This window comes from Cydia strobilella, chromosome 5 (genome assembly GCF_947568885.1).
Source record: "Cydia strobilella chromosome 5, ilCydStro3.1, whole genome shotgun sequence".
NCBI classification, from domain to species: Eukaryota; Metazoa; Arthropoda; class Insecta; order Lepidoptera; family Tortricidae; genus Cydia; species Cydia strobilella.
The window spans coordinates 11,538,239-11,562,300 of NC_086045.1; the positions used below are offsets into that span (position 1 = coordinate 11,538,239).

The 24,062-nt window shown below is 36.6% G+C and overlaps 1 protein-coding gene across 5 annotated transcripts in view; it reads left to right on the top strand.

Moving 5' to 3' along the window:
- Positions 1-24,062, top strand: part of LOC134741675 (DNA-binding protein D-ETS-4) — a 75,938-nt gene that overhangs the window by 8,078 nt on the left and 43,798 nt on the right. Inside the window, exon 1 of one of the 5 annotated variants that reach the window (XM_063674540.1) lies at positions 11,321-11,406. The exons of 1 other annotated variant lie outside the window; for it this stretch is intronic. In XM_063674540.1, the coding sequence (XP_063530610.1) occupies positions 11,356-11,406 (51 nt within the window). In that variant the 5' untranslated portion in view covers positions 11,321-11,355. 3 more of the 5 variants (XM_063674544.1, XM_063674542.1, XM_063674546.1) reach the window with 3 other exon arrangements.

Consider the following 24,062-nt stretch of genomic DNA (forward strand, 5'->3'; position numbering starts at 1 on the left):
TCAAAACCGCTTATTTCTTATTTTAGGGGGAAGTTTAGGGGGTTGAGAGGGGTAACCAGATTTTTTATTTCATTTGTAAGAATCGTGTGGGGTACCATTAGAAAGCTTGCAAAAAATTGAGTCGATGGACTGACTTTGACTTCATTTTAGACTGCAGTAGTTTCGATAAAAAATGCATTTAAAGTTGCAAGTTTTCATACAAAAATATTCGCCTCTGTCCTGGGGATTTTCGCAAAAACTATAGCTAATAGGCAGCTAACCAGACAATAACCAACTAAAACGAGCATGAAGACGGCGGGAAAATTATTAGGATAACGTAACCTTTACTAGTTCTTTGACTGCAGCCTGATCTTAGGTTACCTTGGGAGTCAGTACTTGGTAATTGTGTACTTTACAATGGTTGACCTATTACCTTAAAAAAAGTAGTAAGTTTAAATTTGGAACGGGATTTTTCACATATTTAAGTCATTTAGTTAATTTGTTTGTGGAATTTATATGTGCATAGAGTTACTAAATCGTAGATAGCTAGCTAATTTTAAAATTAATTTAATAGTGTTGATGATTTCAAATTTTGACTATGACTGACAATTCAGTATCTGATTAGTCAAATTATACTGTCGAGTTAAGTAAACCTGGATAAGGGTTGTGTGATGGACATATATGATTTAGGAACCTAATACATAAGTAAATAAATAAATAAATATTTCAAATTGATTGCAGTTAAAACTAGTTTTGACTTTTCGGGAAAACGCATTTTCACTAGGTGAAACTAGTTTTCACTGTAGGTATTCTGCCAGAGTTAAAGGATAGGTGCGACGATAAGCAAAGCGAGAAGGAGTATGTTAGGCTAACCGTGACCAATCAGCGCGAATTCGAGAGAATGGCGATAAATTAACACTGAAACGGGATTTAATAGAATGCACTTACTTTTATCATTTTGGCCTGACGTTTTGAACGTCACATTACGTCCGCGAGGCAAACTCAAATCAATATAGATAAAATGTATTTTTTCTTATTGCTACTTTCATATACCTCTCATTAAAAAAATCGGTAAAGGGGTATTTGTAAAAAACGAACTTAAGAGACAAAAACGGACTTTTCATTTTGAGTCGTGTCCAGTCTATAAGTTTCACATACCTACAACAATCATAGGTTATAATAACATGAGGTTTTATACCTACTTACTGTTTTTTACGTATTTAGTTTTTACATACGAAGTTGTCAATTTTACTGTCAACTTTGACGTATATGGTTGTTACTTTGGTCATGGAGACTATATAAAGGAGCCAAATCTCTATGTATGAAAAGTGTCCATCATAAAACAGTAATTAGGCGGCGCCACCATACACCGAAATACTACCAAAACCAACCTACCAGATTATATTATAAGAGTTAGGGGCGAAAACCAGGTTTCATACAATTTTTGAAAAACTCCTATAAGCCGGGCATAGCTATGATTAAAATATATCAAATTGTGTAAAAATATTTTCCATTATGTCAATATCTAGGGAGGAAAGTGAGGACTACGTTTGTGCGGAGAATCGATTGTACCCTATCCTCTTAATGTATGCTAGACCTCATACCCTCATACTATTGTCACTGTGACATGGTACAAAATGGGTCATAAATTAAACCTGTTCGAAATACCTTAAGCAATGATAAAAGCTTTATCTATTTAATAAGCTTTATCATTTCATAGTGTTTGAGATATGCCTAAACTTTAATGCGTCATAACGATGCGTACAGTCACCTGCATTAATATGTTACTCTTCACATGCCGCAAAAATATGAGACACGCTCAGGCTCTACAAATAAGACCATGTCAGATATTTTTGCGGCCTTCGAAGAGTATTATTATTGTAGATGACTGTACGATAGTAGATAGATTACCTACTCATGGAACACTTTGCTGCCGCAGTTGTGACTGCGGGCTTGGCCAAATTATTATTTTTAGCTACATTTTAATTCTAACATTTCTAACTACGGATAAGTAGAATCTGATTATTGAAAGTGAGTGTGAAAACGCCGCCATAAACGTTTTTATTTTATGGCGCCGACACTTTTTAGGGTTCCGTACCTCAAAAGAAAAAAACGGAACCCTTTTAGGATCACTTTGTTGTTCGTCCGTCTGTCTGTCAAGACCCTCTATCTCGGTAACGCATGAAGGTATCAAGTTGAAATTAAAACCATATACTCAGGTCTACAGGCCCTTGAAGCTGTGAAAAAACCAATCTTGTAAGTTTACGTAAAAAGAAGATATGTCCGTTTAACGCCGCAAAGAACTAATATTTCGACACTCAAGGGAATAAAAATTCATAGGGCACTTTCTGTTGACCTAGAACTATGACATTTGGCAAGTAATATCGTCTTACACTACGAGTACAGGGAAAAATCTGAAAACTATACATTTGTACAAAATAAGAAACTAATTTTAAAAAAGTTAAATTTGTACGGAACCCTCGGTGGGCGAGTCCGACTCGCACTTGGCCGGTTTTTTATTATCATTATTAACTAAGACTGACTCTACCTAACTCCAACATCATAAGCATTTTACTGCCTAAATTTTTTGAAGAAGGCCCTCAATTCAGGTAACAGCCTATTCGGTGATAACCTGATAGTGATAACATATGTTTAGGTGATGTAGAATAATCAGCCGCCCAAATTCAGGTATTTTTTTTGAGATAATAAAACGTGTTATCTCCGAATGAGCTGTTTCGTGAATTTAAACCATATAAATAGGATGGTAAAATTGCTTTTTAAACGGGCTTGTTCCCGTTCAGTCAGTAGCAGTAGTAGTAAGTGTAGTAACCGCTGAATAAAAGAAAGATTATAAGGGTTTAAGCCCAAAAAATCGCCTCAAAAGATTCCAACTATATTCCAAATATATATACTCAATAGCTAATTCGAAAACAGTTTATATACAAATAGGTAACTATAGATAGGAGTGCAAAATTATTTTATGAATAGGATGTGTTACTACTACTACTACACAAGTCGTTAAGGCCCCCATTCAGGAAAATTTTTATGACATAGTTTGAGGCCATTAATGAATCCAAAGTGCACCGCACTCCTTCTTTAATATCAGATTGACGTCAATACGTCTTTACTGTAATCTTTAATCCTTGATAGTTCTATTTAATTTAATATAGTTACAATTATAATACTCGATCATCATAATAATATATTATCACTTATCCGTAATAGGTAATCCATCCATATAAAATTTTAATTAAGTATAAGTTAATGTGTAAATTATTCTTCTGTATTTTATACAGGTAATTTTGGAAACAGGTATATTAAGATGTCTAACATAATAATATGCTAACGATGTACAGTCAGCTGCATCGATACCTGCCCCCTCCCCCCCACCCATAAATAGATATTTAGCGTAATTCATAAATTACACCACACGAATTACAAGATTTTTTTATCCCTCCTCCCCTCCTTGTCACAACTGGTCACATTTAGCAACCCCCCCTCCCCCCTGGTGTGACGTCACATATTTGGCATTTTTGGCAATTTTGTTTTCAACAAAATCAGCAATTCGAATGAAGTAGTAGTAGTAGTAGTAGTAAATCACTTTATTGTACAAAACAAAAATTGTTAACATGAAATTCATATAAATTTAGGTACAAAGGCGAGCTTATCCCTATAAGGGATCTCTTCCAGCTAACCAGTGAAGTGGAGTGGTTGAAGTATTAGTATTTATATAAAAAAAATTGTGAAATTAGCACCTATTCATACGCTGCTGTTATAATGTTGAAATACGTCTAAAGGGGCCTACTGACTGACTATCAGTCCGCCGGACGATATCGGCCTGTCAGTTAGAACAAAAATTTGACAGTTCCGAACAACTGACAGGCCGACATCGTCCGGCGGACTGATAGTCTGTGGGCTCCTTAGTGCTTGAATTTTACCAAATGTCACGCGACGTTTGTTAGAAGAAGCTGTTTTAATGGACGGGTGATGGTGATATTATCACGAAAGTTCCTAAATCGATAGGAAACCAAGAAATAATTAACAAATACATGTAGATATATGTATTTATATATATGCATCTCTAACTAAATGTTTATTATGATGCGTAGTTTCTCTCAATCATTACTTTTGATGCGGATTGTACGAGTAGGTATCTGCTTAATTCCAGAACGTGTTTCAGTCAAAAGTTTGACTGCATTTTTGACTTGATTGAATTTTTATTACGAGTTTCATGACGGGTAAGTGGTAAGTAATAAATAAACATGTAATTGTCAAGGAAAATCCACAATCGGTAACTTATTTTAGGTTAAGGCAGTAATGCCGTACAATATAAACTCTCCTTTATCTACAAACATTTTTTCCTTAAAAAGTTAAAAACGTCACAAAGCAATGAAAAAGCTTTGAAAAGTTTTCCTTGTTTCGCCCCCTAACTATTTAGGCATAAGTAAAGGGGTTGCTTGTTACTTTAATGCCACAAAGCTTACATTTAAATGACAAGAGCCTACAAGCGATCAGAGCGCTTGGGCACAAAGTGTGCCTATACATGAATTTATCCAAGTGGAGTGCTTATTAATCGCGCCATCGGCTCGGTGAAAGGGAAACCAGCGTCACAGCACAGCCTGCGCGTGGGCACATGTCCTTGCAATTTAATTTAATTAAGTATAAGAGTTCTTACGTACCTACTTACTGTTGTGCAGTTATGTGCAGTTTGTAAGGTTTTGCGCTGCAAGGGCGTAACTAGCTTTGAAGCTTTCCCGAAATAGGGAAAGCAAAGTCGATAATTAGGGAAGACCTAGGAGGGTTGTGACAATGAAGATTTCTCGGTAACTATGGTAGCTGGCGAGCTGGAAACAACGTTCTTATCTCTTCTTTGAAATGCGCTTTTTGATCGTACGTCTCAACAGCGCATCGCATGAAAAGCGGTTTTGAGTGACAAAGTGTAACCAATTTTTTTATCGTATTTATATTATCGTGACATCAAATATTACGTTTGCGTTATTACGATATTTTTTCTTATATTTTTTGGTTTTTCAAGTTTCTAATGATAACTTTGTTTATTAGTGTTGGCACATTATTTGGCAATTATGAATTATTATTCTAAGAGCGTTTTCATATTGTCCGATCCGATATCGGATGTCGGAAGGAAGTAAAATGTAAGATATGTGTTTCTCTGTATTTATTTATGCATTTAAAAAATCATTATTACTAAAAAACTATAAATAACGCAAAAAAGGAGGACTTAATGCCAATCACACACTCCTGCAGCTGATTTTGTCATAGGTTCCTTCCGACATCCGATATCGGAAAGGCGCTTCCGATAAATTCAGCCATGTCGGAGCCCCCCCGTCAGCTGTCGGACCGATAATATTTGTTTGTGTGCGTATGTGTAGGCATAATGCTTGTTGTAGTGTGCCTGACCACTAAAGATGGCGCCCGGTTGTCGGATTCGGATCCTATATCGGACAATGTAGCCACGTCAAACTAAGCCGAAAATGGGCAATCTGCGGAAATAATTCGTGTAGTTTTGAAAATTGGTATAGTTATACCATAGAGTAACTTATACTAGAGTGGTACTGTCATAGTAAATTTTGTAACCCCAGTAAATTCACTGCCATCTGTCGACACACTTTAAAACTAAAAATGAAGATTTATAAAAATACGATAAAATGTATTTAAATATGGATAAATGATTTTTTTTATTTGCATTAATTATTTTTATGATTTTGACCCATGTTCTTTCACTGATATGCGTTAAAATTGTTAAATAACAAACGAAACCGTCAACGCCATCTATACGACTGCAGGCCAAAGCTAGTAGCGCCCTCTGAACGAGAATCAAATTTTCTTGATTTTCGAGGCACGTTTTTTCCTTAGACTGTATCCATCTATTACGGAGTTATATCTATCTTTGGTTATACCTTGTGGTGTCCAGATGAACATACTAAAAGTCCTCGGGGGTGGGGGTTGTGCTGAGGGTGTAGGGGGGGGGGGGGTTGTACGAGTAGCATTATAATTACTTCGGACAAAAGATGCTACATAAACTTTTCTACAAATAAGGTCATATTCATTTTTACTCTACGATCAAAACTTTACGAGCTACAGGCTGTTTAAATTAACAAAGAGATAAAAAATAGAAGATTTAAGAAAACGTTGTTTTACCTTTAAACCAAACGTCGTTAAACCAATTTTCAAAACTACACGGATTTTTTTTATTTTCTTGTGTTAATGTGAAAACGTTCTAACAGTCGTGATTTATTTTTGTATGCTTTTTTTATAAATTTGGTATACCTAATGGTATATTTTGTTCATCAACTAGTCTAGATTAAGAAGTGTCAAAAGCTACCTGGGAAGCTGTCACATCACAACTTACCGTTCTAGTTTTCGTAGATTTTCTCAAAAACCTTAATAACTTCATTCAGTTTGATGATTGTTTTCGGAAGAGGCTGAATTAAGCTACGCATTATAAACTTAATAACGATGGTATGATTTTTTGCTGAAGTATGTGTTGGATAAATTAAAAAAAATGTCAAAATATGATCAATTTATTGCACATTTCGTAAGTAGGTACCAATTCATGAACAAATAATGTCCGAAACTTCAAAATCCCTAGTCATACAATGTCGCAAATCGCTCAGACAAAGAGCACAAAAAGATTATACGTTCCAATGTATACTAAGTCCACGCAAGATTTCGACTCAACCAGACCAGTATTACTGGAAACTAGTGAACTGCAATAACTATGCGTAAACATAGATTGCTTTTATACTAGTTTAGTCCAATGAACGCTCGACTGCTGTTGTTGGTACGCCATTGGAATGAAGACGAAGGTTGTTAGCAACAGAGCGGGCAAAACCCAAGCCTTGGTCAACCGGTTCTGCGCCCGGATTACCGTAATCATGTATTAATAGTAGTCTCAATCACTATACAAGTTTAGTAGAATACATTGTGATCATTTGTTTGCTGTTTTGTAAGTAGGAGACGTAGGAGTACCTATTGAAAGAAAACACTTTATTTATACCTTCAACTTGAGAGCTTCGGGATATCGGAGGCAGTTTCTGGAAATCAAGGCAGACTCATCAGAGCTGATATGTTAAAAAAAATACAATTATATGTCCATACCTATATATTAGTAAAAGTGAAAAAGAAATAAAAATTAAGTACGATTCCAATTTTAGAGTAATTATTATTACCTATCAAGTACGTGTCTATGTTTAGTATGTATATGTGTCGGCGGCCGATCGTAAAATCCGCCAGATCATGAAATTCTTAGGCATATCATAAAACGTTGCGTTTTCATGACGTGCCTATAAGGTTTGCCCAGGCACATCATAAGCATAATGTGCATTATTATAAATAATACGGCAGATCGATGAGAGCAATGTATTTGTTGATATTCCTAAATATTTCGGCGTAATTTTATTTTAAAATAACAATTTTATTTACTTGGTTTGATTCAACCAATAATAATATTTTTGTTGAATTAGGTAGGTTAATTTAATATTTTACCTAGTTATTATCAATTGTATATTTAAGTATCTACTTGCTTCAGCTTTGGATACCATAATTATTCGATATGCCTAAACGTCGCCAGGAAAATCTTCAAACGATAAGGTTTGAACAATATGGTGGGTGATCACTCGCCAAATCATGAAATTGCGGCGGCGTTTCATGATATGCCTAGGAATTTCATGATCTGGTGCATTTTACGATCGGCCACCGACATACACAAGTAGGTAAGTTACACTTTAGTACAAAATTGTACGCAAATAAAGGATCGTGAGCCTACCTTACCTATTAGTAAGTACAACTGGTCCTGGTACGTCGGTGATTCAAAACAACGTTTACATATTCATAAGCTGGCCCTGACACCGAAATAACTAAGTAGGAAAATACGAACATAATATATGCAAATTGGTGAAATGTGACTTCAATTCTTGCTATTTATTAAATAACGAGTTTTTTGGAAATAATTTTGTTTGGTGTTCACTTCCAATTCGGATCAAAGTGAAAAGTGTCATTTGATCGCATAATTGACACTACAAGATAGATAATTATGCAGATTATACAGTTGATGACTGAAATTACTTTGGTATTAACTATAATAGATATATGAAAGAAAAAACAATTAAGCTATTCCTCCGATTTTTTTTTGTAGCTACATATTTATTATGTAGGTATATAAAATACATATTATGTATTCCACTTTAACGTTGAAGTTCTTCTTCAGAAGAAGAATTTATCGGCAAGAAGATCTAGACACGCGGTAGCGTGTCCAGCCAAGTTCAAAGAAAAATGACCTGGCGACGCAGCAACTGTGTGTAATATTACACGAACCATTTCGAGATACTTTTGACCCCTTCACAACTTGAAACCTATTTAACGTACACACATGAAATTTGTCACATTCATTCAATCCCCTTAGCTTGTCTTAAATACAAAATTTCATAAAAATATATATTGACATAAAAAACCTAACCCACTTGATATTTGGCATGAAATGAAGGTAGATTATTAGGCGTATTCAAAGGAAAAAAATCTAAAAAATGTTTTTTTTTTTTTTTCACAACTGACCGCTCGTTAGCGAGGGTCTCCTTTGATCCTTTCAGGGTCAGCTTGGGAAAAACTGCTTTCATGATGAATACCTATAGTTATTTCTGTACAAAAAGTAATGATATCCAAACAAAAACATAAATGTGAAATGAGAGCCAAGTTCAATATTAAGAATTGAGATCTATATGGGTGTCAAGTTCTGTGCTGTGTAAAAAAACCTGAAATTATAAAGGATTTGTCTTGGCTAGGTTTTACGTATAGCGTATTATATTTATCTATGTTACTTTTCTAAAATTTTGTTTGTTGGTAAAAAAACTAGCCAAGTCAAATCAAGTTCCAAGTTCAAGTTCCTTTATAACTCTAATATATAGATCCAATTCTTTTGTCGGCGAGTCAACAACGACACATTTTCTTAATATGTATTGAACTTGGCTCTCATTTTACATTTATGTTTTTGTTGGGATAACCCTCGCGGGCACGGTTCGGTGTATAAGTTTACTTAGATACTCAGACACGCAATCAGTAGAGGTGTGTATGTAATAGTGCATTCAAAATGCGCATATGATTTCGAATGCTATCCTTTCATTAATCTGACGTTTTCAAGCAAAAGGTACCACATTGCCGCTTACCATAAGGACGAAATTGGATTGTATCTTTATGCGAATATTAACCTGTCAGAGCGTCCTTATGGCAAACGACAATGTTGTACCTTTTGATTGAAAACGACACCTAAGGACGTAGTTGTGATTGACAGATGGTTCTAATGTTTTTTTGGTTTTCTACTTTAAATAAATAAATCATGGGCGTCACCAAGGGGGGAGGGGGGGGGGGGGCAGTGTACCTCTTCCAACAAAGTTGAAATAACGTAAACAAATGAATGGTCACCTGACATTGAAGGTTATCTGACATTTAAATGTGTACTGCTGTTTACCTAGTAGGTAAACATATATTTTAATAGTTGAATGTAACATACATATTCACATTAATGACGATCTTTAATGAGAGCAAATAGTACCTACTGAGTAAATAGATAAAAATTTTAATAACGATCTCTGAAAACTATATTTTATCTCAATTAATTTGTTGTTGCTTCGAAAGGACGGACGCGCGGAAAGAGAAGTCGTAGAATGTATGGATCCCCTTACCACGACTCTTCTCATTCTGAACAGACTACTGGCACAGTGTAAAAAGAATGCAGTGGACCGACGACTTTGAAGTGTACCGAGCTACTAACAATGGCGAATGTATGCAGCTCGGGTGCGCGCGGTACACCCCTCGCCCCTGGAACCCCGCACGATTTCCCTGTCTAGACGGCTTCGTCGAATGACTGTTTTGTTTTATAGACTGTGCTACTGAAATTTATTTAAAACAATGGCAACTATAACGTAAATGTCAAATCTGTCTAACGCCACTTATTTAACGTGTCAGCAGTATTTTTCAAAATATTCATGTAAATCATGGTAAAATATAAAATATATTTAAACTATCAAAAATAATACACGTCAGGTGGTGTCGGATACATCTTATTTAACTAAAGTGATTACCGCCATTTTTAGGGTTCCGTACCCAAAGGGTAAAAACGGAACCCTAAAAATGGCGGTAATTCATGCCTATTACTAAGACTCCGCTGTCCGTTTATCCGTCTGTCTGAACCGTGATAGCTAGACATTTGAAATTTTCACAGATGATGTATTTCCGGTGCCGCTACAACAACAAATACTAAAAAGGGAACCTTCGGTGGGCGAGTCCGACTCGCACTTGTCCGGTTTTTTATTTAGTCTACTTTCTTAATTCAATATTTTCCATAAAAGGTCCGTTCTTTTGCCGAGTGACTCTCGGGCCGAGTCTGCAGGTGCAATGTCGATTCCAAAGCATCGGAGGCGATTTTAATGCTCCTTACAAAACTTTAGTCATGGCACTCGTGGCCTAGCTTTTATTGGATCACTTCGGTCTTGCAAATCGGTTAAGTGCGTTTTATTAGAGACCGTTGGATATAGACACCGAAAACGCAACACGCAGTACCTACAGATAGCAACTACCACTACTAATACTGCGAATAAGTCAAAACCGCTTATTTCTTATTTTAGAAATTTAGGGGGTGAAACTTGAATTTATATTTCATTTGTTAGAATATTTTTTGACTTGGGATTGCCCAATTTTTTTTTAGCTACGGTTCTGTTTTATTATCTTTGTTCTGTATTCATTTTATCCACGAGGCGAAATCTCTTCACCTACTGAAATGTTAAAGTAGGCGCTTATAGCAACACATCACACTTACATTTTTTTAAGGTTACTTCACTCGCTCATCGTAGATATAGGTAGGTATAGCGTGTTATCTTTAGATAATTTGTTTAAATGACAGCTCATAACTTCGCGTTTATTGTTTCAAAGTCGAGCGTAGCCAGTTGGATGGTCGACACATTGAATCTCGTAAAATGCTTGGATTGCATTCTAAAAAAAGCTTAATCTAAAATGTTATGATACTTAGAGCCACTTGCACCATTCACTAACCCACCAGGGAGTTATCATGGTTACCAGTAAAAAACGGTTTAACCGGTTAACCCCGGCTTAGCGAGATGGTGCAAGTGGCGCTTATGATTGATGAGTCGATACGCAGTAAAGAAACGTGTTAATCTTTAAAAGTGATACCTTATAAGGGCCGTCGCCATCGCAGCGATTACGCGACGATAGTCTACCGATAAACCCGCGAACTCGTCGCCGATAACGACTCGATAACACTTCTGAATAAATAAGGTCTTGGTTGTGTAAAAGCACATTTACTTGTGATAACTAGGCGGGAGCGCGCGTTTGTGTTGTTTTATCAAAATGTCTTGCTGGGATTACAGTGCGGGAAGATATTGTGGCGAATGCTGTTCGGTGAGAAACACTCGTCCGCGCGCGAATTCCGTGCACGGCTGAGGAATGTTAGGAATATTGGGCGTCATGACAGACTGGTATCATTTTGTACGTAGGGGCGCGGCGCACACCCCCCCACTTCCTCGACCGCCGAATGCACGGAATTGGCACGCGGACAGTATATTTTGATTATTAAGTCTGGCTAAAGAATAGTTATTTGTTATACAAGGGTGCAAAGTTGTTTTTTGCCCGCGAGTGTGGAATTGAAACACGAGCAGTAAAATACATTTGCACCCGTGTGTAACACAAAACTTTTCCCCTCACTATAGCGAGGAAAGTGCAACTTTCACAGGCGTCGTTAGATCATCTTCATCACTGGAATCACTCATTTTTTTACGATAATACGATATTATAACAGAAAACTCTGGAAGTTGTGTATTTTTACGTGTCGGAGTCGGTGAGAAAATTTTTGTTGACAATGTTGACATTTCTGACGAGTGACGATGCGTTTTAAAATTGCATCGACTCAACTTGTGCGTTCAGAATTACATTCAACATCATTTAAAAAAAAACAAATGTTTCTTATGGAATTTAAGGTTTATGACTTAAAATCATGAAATAAAGCTAAATTTGGTATTTTTTATTAAATTCTCAAACCATTTATTTAATGATAATTAATATCGAACGAACCATTATTATGAGCGTTTAACGTTTTGTTATCTGTCTAAAGCTACTTAAACACGCTCCATCCAAGGTCCAATTACTTTCCCCACTAGTGGATAAAATGCGTTTTTCCCCGCTTGTTTTAAAGTATAAAAGACGGCAAAAAAAAATTAAGAAATAATTAAGAAAAATAATAAATAAAATTATTTTCCCCTCACTAGCTCGGAAAGCCGTCTTTTATACTTTAAAACAAGCGGGGAAAAACGCATTTTATCCACTAGTGGGGACAGTAATTTGACCTTGGATGGAGCGTGTAATCGGTGTTTAAGTAGCTTTTGACAGATAACAAAACGTAAAACGCTCATAATAATGGTTCGTTCGATATTAATCATCATAAATAAATGGTTTGAGCATTTAATAAAAAATAACAAATTTAGCTTTATTTAATGATTTTAAGTCATAAACCTTAAAATTCCATAGAAATATTTATTTTTTATTTTATTTTATCTATTTAAATATGAAACAAACGGTCATACATAAAATATTGTTACAGTTTCTTCTCTTAGTCTAGAGTTCTAGACCTATAGTTTCCATTTTTATTAAACATATCTTTATATATAGCACGAAAAAGTACCTATCTTAGGTTCAGCAGATTAGTAAAAGAATTTGCGAATAGGTATCGACGAACATGACATAATAGGTATATTAACACTTAGATATTGACAGATCGCGTCTAGATTTACATACTAGTCCTGAATAATTTTGTTTATTGAGCTTATGGTATAATTAAATTAAAGGTCAACTGGAAGAGATCCCTTAAGGGATAAGTTCGCCTTTGTACACGTTTTTCTCGTGTTTTATGTTTATTTTTGTACAATAAAGAGTTTTACTACTACTACTACTAAATATGTCTACATTTTTTACAATGTTATTATCATTATAAAGTGCACATTTGTGCATATTTGTTTTTCTGTAATAATGTTGAATATAATTCTGAACGCACAAGTTGAGTCGACGCAATTTTGAAACGCATCGTCAGAAATGTCAACATTGTCAACTTCAAACATTTTATGAAATAAAACTATGAAAACGGATTATATCGCGTATATTGAATTTATAATACATCCCGACGTTTCGAACTCTTTACAGCGTTCGTGGTCAACGGGTGACTGAGGAAAAATTACAAATGATTGTTCATTATTTTAGTATGTGGGTATTTTTGCATTTTGTAATTTTTCCTCAGTCACCCGTTGACCACGAACGCTGTAAAGAGTTCGAAACGTCGGGATGTATTATAAATTCAATATACGCGATATAATCCGTTTTCATAGTTTTATTTCATGAGTAACTATCGCGGTAACCGAAGACAATATTATTTCAAACATTTTACTTTAAAACTTATTTTCTCACCGACTCCGACTCACGTAAAAATACACATCTTCAAGATAGTTATATAATATCGTAAAAAAATAGTGATTCCAGTGATGAAGATGATCTAACGCCTGTGGATATTGCTCTTTCCTCGCTATAGTGAGGTGAAAAGTTTTGTGTTACACACGGGTGCAAATGTATTTACTTCTCGTGTGTTAAAACACTTGCGGGTAAAATACAACTTTGCACCCTTGAATGATGACTTATGAAATGACTTAGTATTACATTACATTACATTTACATTATACCCATGTAGTATAGTAATGTTTGCCACATAACTAAATAAAATGTATGTTTTCGTAAGTTCAGGCCGTTAACTCCATATATATTATATATTTATCACGATTTGCCTTGAATTTTATTTAGAATTTTAATGTATAATTTAAAGTATCTCTATTGTTCATTATTTAGGCACCTAAACGCAAAACGCGGTGCAAGAGGACTGAAGCTATATGTAAAAAAGATAGTCGCGTTGATATATTTGGAAAAACGTACCTAAGGTCAATGTGTGGAAGACCGGCATAGAAATAATATTGCTGCAAAGACCGCCATAGGGCAAGACCTCTCGTATTTTTATACGTACTTCGCTCAGACACATAAAGGAAGAGCTTCACTTCTTCTGCTCTACCGAACTTCTCTAAGGTACAAACGCAAGAGTTAACGACGAAAGAACATGGAGATGGTCTTTTCTTATAAACAGCCTTATCTACATTGACCTTATATTGTTTCTTTAAATACGGTAGGTAATGAGCAATAGATACTTACATACGCCCGTGCATGCTTTTTGCGTGCGTTTGTTACCTGGGGACCGATTTTCGAGTAACGAAATCGGGCGATCGGAATTCAAAAAAACGCCCGCCTACTGACAAAAATATGTACACTATCATCGACCTACGCTACACTAACATCGTCAGCATGTGATCGCCTCGTATCTGTAATTAGCCTTTTCTTTTCATAAATACAATCGACTCATCTTGATGATAAGCGGTCATACCGTGGTCATATCATACCCTATTTTACCAAGTTTCTGAACACAATCGGTAAACACTTGCAAGCCTTGAGTTATTATTAATCCAGAATAATGTACAATACAATTCTATTTATCTTGTACTTTGTACCTTATTGATTTATCGTGTTATTTTCCGAATGATAAATGTAGATAAATTGATAAAATATATTATAATCTTTGAAATAAGTCACACTAACGTCAGAGATTATCGTTTGTGGAAATCGAAGTCGGTATATATCTTAATTTTGTATCAAGCAGAAACGTCTGCGAACAATGCTATTAAGCTTAAAAATAAATTAAAAGTGGAAATTTTCACTGCTTTGGGTGGGACTTGAACCCACGACCACTGGTATAGTATATATAAATATATCTTGTTAGTTAAGTGTTTTATTTTTGTGTCATACAAACGATAGGTAAATTTTATTTTCCCCTCACCAGCTCGGAAAGTTGTCTTTTATCCTTTAAAACAAGCGGGGAAAAACGCATTTTATCCACTAGTGTATCATTAAATAAATGGTTTGAGAATCTAATAAAAAATACCAAATTTAGCTTTATCTAATGATTTTATGTCATAAACCTTAAAGTTCCATAAAAAACGTCTGTTTTTAATAATGATGTTAAATATAATTCTGAACGCACAAGTTGAGTCGATGCAATTTCAAAACGCATCATTGACATTTCATACGTCAGAAATGCCAACAATGTCAACAAAATTTTCAATTAAAAACTTCTCACGTAAAAATACAGAATTTCCAGTTTTTTGTTATAATATCGTAAAAAAATTAGTGATTCCAGTGATGAAGATGATCTAACGCCTGTGGATGTTGCACTTTCCACGCTATAGTGAGGTGAAAAGTTTTGTGTTACACACGGGTGCAAATGTATTTCATTTCTCGTGTGTTGAAGCACTCGCGGGTAAAATACAACTTTGCACCCTTGTATAACAAATAACTATTTTGTGTCATATAACCTAATACAAAAATTAATTAATATATGTAGTATAAATAACTGCATCATTTTTACTACTGAGTATAATATCCCGTCAACTCGCAATCTCAAATCGCATACCTACCTTTTAGATTTCATTTGTATGATTAACTGAACGTCTACAATTATACTACTAATAAAAGTAGGTACTAGTACTAATACTAATAATGTATAATGTGTGACGTCTAACCAAATACTAAATAGCCGTTACCTATTACAAACATAGGAATGTTTGTAATGAATCGAATATTGCATTGCTAACGTACAATAAGTTCATCAAATTTTGAAACATTGGTTTTATTACGAACGGGTTTTCGTATGAGACAAGTCACACTTTTCGTTGACTCACTGACAAACCCACTTGCATAATAATACACGCCCGCTAGCACAAATAGCACAATAGACTATTTGCATATTATGAGAATTGGCTACAGTAATAGTCTGTGTATAATGGGTTATTCCTATAAATACATAGCCGTACCAACAACATCACTTTAATGGACGTAATGTTTACCTATGTATGTGACTGTTGTTTCTATTAATATTGCGATTTATTTTTATATCACCAAATTAAGCCACTGCACTGCACTATTTAAATGTTATATTGGCATCTCGAGGAAACCTTGACGTCTTTTTGTAAAGTTTCGTTGGGTTCAGTATAAGGGGTCCTAATTGATTACGGAACCCTAAAAGTGGGGACAACGTTTGTGTGGAAAAGCGATTTGACCGCGGCGATCGTCCACTTTCATGCTAGTTCTCGTAGGTTGTAGTTCTAGCGCGTTGATGTCTTTTGCCAACGTAAGAAAAGTGAAGAGTACTGTAGACGAATTTTTACACATACTCTTTATTTGCACACCTCACCAAATTGTACAAATACTCGTTATAGTTATTCCTTCTTTCAGCAGGCGAGTTCTCTGACGCATATAGGTTGATTTAATAACGTAGATAATCAAGATAAAAATGAGAGCCCTAAATAAACCTTCAAGAGCGCATATCTCAAAAACTATACAAGATATCAAAAACTTGACCTAATAAAACTTGTAAAAAATTAAATCACTTTAAGATAAGATAAGATAAGATATATTTATTTGCAAAAATGTAGTGGTAAACATAGTTGGACAGTGGGTAATTTTAAGTGCGTACATTTTACTTAAAGAAGCATGCAAACATTCCTTATTAACTAGGTACTATAACTAAGTATACAGAACAAATTGACATATATATTTATTAAAAGGAATGATGTTATTATACAAATATAGGCTTAAAAATAATAATACAAATCTATAATAATATCTTGATTATCTACGTTATTAAATTCAACCTATATGCGTCAGAGAACTCGCCTGCTGAAAGAATGAATAACTATAAATCACTTTTCATTTTGTATAAGTGGCCATGTCGCTCAGACGCATAATTTCCGAGATATAATCAAAAAACCGAAAAATTTAACCTTCAAACCCACCTCTCCCCCAGCACTAGGGTTACGGTCGGTGACTTTTGTTTGATATGTTCATCTCCTTACTAGTCTAAACAAATCTACGAAGTCAAAAATTGTGTTCCTAGCATTTCCTCTATACCTTTATTATTGCTTGGCCTTGTATAAAAATACCACCTATATTTACTATTTACTTAATTGTTTTCTTAACGTACAAGGTATTTTCCTTGCAGTGCGTGAACACTTGTTACTTGATGTATAAATTTTATAGATAATAAATAATAACTAATGCCAGTAATCGTTTTTTCCACACATATTATTCGCTTCATACATTATGGGCGTGTGTATGTAAAATGACTGTGCGTAATGTAATAGTAAGTAACAAGTAGTACCTAACCTATGTAAGTATTTACTGTACCTACCCTTGGTATGTATATGTAAGTAAGTAAATATTCTTTATTGTAACACAAAAGAAAACTAGTGCGGCTACTTAGCATCAACTATGGTCCCATCCGGCAGAAAGCTCGAAATTTGGCATGCATAATTGCATATAGCTTTTAGGTTTTTAAGAATAAATACAAGTAGAAACACGCCAAGAAGTTATTGTTTCCCTCCCTCCCCCCACTTTTATGTGTCCATCTTTAGGGTTCCGTATCCGTACCCAAAGGCTAAAAACGGGACCCTATTACTATTAAGACTCCACTGTCCGTCTGTCTGTCACCAGGCTTATCTCATGAACCGTGATAACTAGACAGTTGAAATTTTCACAGATGATATATTTCTGTTGCCGCTATAACAGCAAATACTAAAAACCGGCCAAGTGCGAGTCCGACTCGCGCACGAAGGGTTCCATACCATTACGCAAAAAACGGCAAAAAATCACGTTTGTTGTGTGGGAGCTCCCCTTAAATATTCATTTTATTCTGTTTTTAGTATAGCGGCTACAGAAATACACCATCTGTGAAAATTTCAACTGTCTAGCTATCACGGTTCATGAGATACAGCCCGGTGACAGACGGACAGCGGAGTCTTAGTAATAGGGTCCCAGAACAGAATAAAATAAATATTTAAGTGGGGCTCCCATACAACAAACATGATTTTTTGCCGTTTTTTGTGTAATGGTACGGAACCCTTCGCGCGCGAGTCCGACTCGCACTTGGCCGGTTTTTAGTTCTTATAAATTTGGCTCTTATATGAAAATCGTCACCGCCATGCGCTACAAATTATTATATTTTACAAAAAAAATGTATGAGTGCCTACTTAAAAGTGAAACTGAAGAATAAAGAATAAATGGGCTAAATTGTCAATTTTTTTATTTAGTGCAAATTTACACACTGTCATTGTAAAGGCCAAAATTGTCACAGAAAGTTACATCAATTTTTATTTTTTGTGCAAAAATCAGTTTTTTTGTATGAAAAGGTACAACTTGCCCTAGCTGCTAAAAGGAGGAAGAAATATATAGCATAGATGTTAGTAAAAGACTGGTAGTCTATCTCGCGGTGAGATACTGTCGCGTCAATCATGTGCTCGGCCTACGGACGGGATGATTTTGATAGGCCCTGATGATCCCTGAAATCTAGCAATACCTTCAGGTTTTGTGTTACTTTCATTAAGCGTAAAGGGGTGTTTACACTGCCGTATGTTTTGCTTAAGTCTCGCAACCTATTTTTAGAGTATGAATGAATTGAAGACATGCGTCATGACGGCGAGGCTTTAGGGGGCGGCGGAGCGAATTAACTTCCGCGGAACCGGGGTTTACCAGTACAAGCTACCTACGCTACTAGGGTTAAGTTCATTATAATACTTGGATTACATATGAATTACGATGTATATAATGAATGCACTATGACCCAATTAACGCACCTTCATCGATGATCTATGATATTGTGGAGCAGACAAGCTCTCTAGGATGACGTTTTGGAAAAAGCAAAGTGGTCAGCATGTAATATAGGTCACCAATTAGGTACCCGGCGCGGCGGTCTGGTGAGGCTTATGGGAGTCCTCTGGACAGCGGCAAGGCGTCTTTTATTGTCCTTATATTTTCTCAGTGACACTTCAACTTGAATAGAATTGTATCGTTACAAAATACGGAAACATAACCAATTAAAATCTAATTAGAAGCATATGACGTTAGTTCCGAGTGTTCTATTATAGTTTTATTGGCGAGGCGTACTTCCCGCCGCGGTGACGTAGACAGCCATTGAGGCTCGAGTGCGGCGCGGGCGGCGCTCAGTGGCCGTGTGATCTACCCGTCGCGCACACGCTGGGGCATGGACATCAAAAAACATCAGTGTTTTGTTTTATTGAATAATACACTAACTACTGAGCCCGTCCCGGTTTTGTTTTATCAATGATGTACTACAGCGGCTCAGTTAGCACGGGACTTCTTCAGTGAACGCGTTTTGTTATTGGGCTTCAGCGCACCGGCCGGCGTCCTAACCTCAAATGTTCGCTGACTGACTGTGTGAGTGTTGTTTAGTTAAAAGTGACTTATGGAGGAAAGTTGGCAGTACCAAGTGAGTTCTTACTAGGTTTATACCCGTTAGGTAAGACTGTTTTAAGTACAAGACGACAATGCCCGTTTGGATCTGAATTTTAAAAAGCTTGCACGTTTAAGTAATGGGCAATTTAGTTTATCTGACAGTTACATCTTTAAACAAGACTAGCGTTCTTTATTGTTGGTTTATGCAGAGAATTTGTATGCAATAGAGCTTAAAGCTTATGCTATTACAGTCACGGAGTACAGACTCGTGTAATAACAATTAGGTATGCAGACACGGAAGCGGATTTGAGGTTAAAATTTAACCGAATCCAGTATGGTCTAAATTGGAATAGTATCCATGACGGTAGATTTGGCTTCGTGTGAAAATCCCAAGGCCTTTGGCCTAACCTTGTCGAAATGGTACCTATCAAAAGGCAGGCGTGTGCGTCTACACAATGTCGTGACGTCATCAGCGTAATAAGAGCAGCCTTACTGCCGGTTTCATTTGTTTCCTGTAAAAAAATCTCGCGGAAGTTCGAAAAACTCGCGCGGCTAGAAGATGTTGGTGTCAACTTTAGCCAGTCTTCTCCGAGACCACGGGGACAACGCCGTGCTCGAAACGTCGGAGATAAATCTTAAAACTTAAATACGCGATTAAGTCCCGTTTTACAATTTAATAATGTGTAGAAATCGTTAAAACTAAAATACACGGATAAGTCCCGTTTTACAACCCAATGGTTTAGTATAAAGAGTCTAAAGAGTTCTGGAGTCAGCCAGGGCTCGATTCTCGGCCCGTTGCTCTTTGGAGTTATGGTGAACGGGTCGGCTTCGGTTCCTAAGTACGCCAGATGCTTACTTTACGCCGATGATCTGAACCTGATTTATGGCATACAGGATATATCGGATTGTGTGTCACTGCAAGATGATATTGACCGAGTACATCAGTGGAGTCTCGATAACGGACTTCTATTTAATGCTGCAAAATGTGCACTTATGACATTTAGTAGGGCCCGCAATCCGCTATATAATAAATATATTCTAGATTCCGAAGCAATAGCTAGAGTCAATACTATTCGGGATTTAGGAGTTATTCTGGATGCGAACCTTAACTTCCATGAGCTAATGTATACGCTGGCTCGTACCTGTTACAAGAGACTAGGGTTCGTTACTCGGATGACTAGGGATTTCATAGATGCCAGGTCAATAAAACTCCTTTACACCGCTCTTGTCAGAAGCAAGCTTGAAGCGGCTTGTGTTGTTTGGAACCCCTATGAAACAACCTATATCTTGCTGCTAGAGCGAGTGCAAAAGGCGTTTCTACGCTCCCTCTACAAAAAAATTTACGGATATTACCCATTTTTATACCCTACAAATTTTTTGCAGGGTACATTAGGTTTTAACTCACTTGAGGTGAGGCGAAATTACAGACTGTGTACTTTAGCCAGTAGAATTTTACGTGGGGATTCTGACTGCCCCGAACTAGTAGCTCAGTTGCTGCGTCTATATGTTCCCTCACCGACTAGATTTCTGTTTCGACCGCGTTGTCGCCATTTGTTAGCGCTGCCACCAGTACGAACTGTGTCCAGCCGTAAATCACCGCTTGTTCAAGCCTTGCACCTGCTAAACTCGCTCCTCGAATCAGCACCAAACTGTGATGTATTTGCGAGTGGAGGGTTGGACGTGTGTTATGAATGCTTGAGGTTCTGCGAGACGAGGAATGAACGGCCTTCTTCTGTTATATGTTAATTTTGATTTTTGTACTATGTGTATGAAATGTCTATTGGTTTCACAGTGCTTTGGATCACTGTTATGCTGTAAAATGTAATGAATAAAAAATAAAAATAAAATAACCTCTTTCCAAAGTAACAGACATAAAAAAAAAACAAATTATGAGCAATAAGCTGTCAATTTGTCATTGTCAAATTGTTAAATTCCCCGCCAAATCGATGGCAAATGACGTACATCTACTTAACTTCACTTCAATAGAACTAGGGTGTCCGTCTCCATTGTTTATTAATTTTAACGATATAATTAACTGTTAATAATTTAGATAGTCAAGTAAATTGCATGAGATCTCGCGTATTGAATTCTTATTTAGATTGGTAATTAATATTTTTCAACTCCTGATCACCGATTAAATTTCATCGTGTATAGGACAAGCTTTGTTTAGTTTGGGGTACTAGTATAAAGTAATTTGCCGCTAATTCGGGTTTACTAGAGAGCACTTACTGTACTTCTGTAGTTCTGTACGAACGATTTATACATATTCTAAGGTTACCTACACTAAACCAAAAATATTTCAACTCCGTTTCCGCGTCGCCGGCGCCGGCGCCGCGCCTGCACGATCTACACAGGTTGCAAGAGTGAATTCTTTACCAAAATTGTGAGCGTGTAACGTGACCTTCAAGTAAAGCAGTCCAAGCAAGTTACGCATAATCAGAGCTCGAAACTGTTACTGGTCATCAGCAAATGTTGTGTGCAGTAGCCTGTCAAGTGCGTCTGTCTATCATTCGATTTTTTTGACCTTGACAGACCAATGCCGTACCGATGTTATATAAATTATAAACGCATATGTTAATTGAATGTATGTAGGTACTTATTAAACCTTATTCAAACGCGCTAAGGCTATGTTAAGGTGTTCCTATTTGTTCTATAACACAAACGCTTTTTAGGGTTCCGTACCCAAAGGGTAAAAACGGGACCCTATTACTAAGACTCCGCTCTCCGTCTGTCCGTCTGTCTGTCACCAGGCTGTATCGCATGAACCGTGATAGCTAGACAGTTTAAATTTTCACAGATGATGTATTTCTGAATGCAGCTATAACAACAAATACTAAAAAGTACGCAACCCTCGGTGCGCGAGTCCGACTCGCGCTTGGCCGGTTTTTTAAATATTTATGAAGGTAGGTAAAAGAGACAGTTTTGGCCTGTATATAGATATCGCAAATGTTGCGCAGTCTTGGTTCAGAAAACGGAATTTAAAAAAAAACGTGGCGCTTTTTTGATATCAATACGGCTGCCATAAATTTTATTAGTAATCTTGAGGCCTTTTTAACCGACTTCAATTTCATAGAAGGAGGAGGTTCTGTATTCGGTTGTGGCTATTTTTTTTTTTTTTTTATGTATGTTCACCGATTATTCCGAGACCCGTGGTCCGATTTGAGTAATTCTTTTTGTGTTCGAAAGGAGCTACTTCTAAGTTGGTCCCATATTAATCCGGTTCTGATCTGATGGTGGGATCCCTGAGGAATTGAGGGATCTCCTCAATTTTTAAAGGCACATGTATGGTGATTTGGGTGTTTTCATAAGCAACTTGAGCATTTTCTCTCGAAAACGACCAATTTGATGAAGTGGACCTGATGATGATGATTGTTTTGAAGATAGTGATGATGATTTTTTTAATGTAGGATGTTCAGCGATTACTCCGAGACCCGTGGTCCGACTTGAAAAATCCTTTTTTTGTTTGAAAGGAACTACCTCCAAGGTGGTCCCACATTAATCTGGTGCTGTTCTGATGATGGGATCCATGAGGAATTGAGGGAACTCCTCAATTTTTAAAGGCACATGTATGGTGATTTGGTCGTTTTCTTAAGCAACTTGAGCATTTTTTCTCGAAAACCACCAATTTGATGAAGTGGAGCTGATGATGATGATTGTTTTGATGATAATGATTTCAGCGATTACTCCCAACCCATGATCCGATTTGAGTTATTCTTTTTCTGTTTGAAAGAAGTTACCTCTACAAGGTGTTTTCGTAATATTTTTGGTTTTGATCTGATGATGGAATCCGTGAGGAATTGAGGGAACTCCTCAATTTTTAAAGGCACGTGTATGGTAATTTCGCTGTTTTCTAAAGTAACTCAAGCATTTCCTCCCCAAAACCACCAATTTGATGTAGTGCAACTGTAGCCTAACCACGAGTTTGACACTAAATATTCTTCGTAACTTACTTTGTACACTAATATGCCAGTACGAGCGAGATGCATAAACAGTAAGTTACGCACACGATAGCGAATATATCAATGTCAAACTCGTGGTAAGGCTACTGATAACTTCCCTCGTATGTGTATTATGATTTTTGATGTAGGTAGTGTTGGAAACAACCAAAGAGACTGAGAGGTGAAGGTAGAGGGTATTAGTGTTTGGGGGGTTTGAGGTTGAGGGTTGAGGGGAGGTGAGTTGATGGGTCGGGGACTGAGGGGTTGGGAGTTAAGGGATTGGGGGGGTTAGGGTTAGGAGTTAAGGGGTCTGGGGTTAGGGGTCGGGGAATGGCGGTTGAAGGGTTGGAGGTTTAGGGTCGAGGGGTTCAGTGATCAGGGGTTGATGTGCTGTGAGGTTGAGTGATCGGGGGGTTTGAGGGATTGGGTCAGTGGCGGGGCGGAGAATGGATTTAGTGACAAGAATGATTTCCCAGACGGACTCGAGGAAAATTCTGATTATTTAATAGTTTACGAATTTACAGTTAAACATGATTATGTTTTTCATTCATGCGTCACGCTCTTAACAATGTCTTAAAACTAAAAATGGAAAAATAAACTTTTATAAAAAAAAGATAAACCGACTTCAAAAAGGATGAAATAAAATATTATCCTTTTTAGGGTTCCGTGTTTAAGTATATGCGTTACCAACTGATATGTTTGAAGTCGGTGCCAAGCCAAGTACTCCAAGTA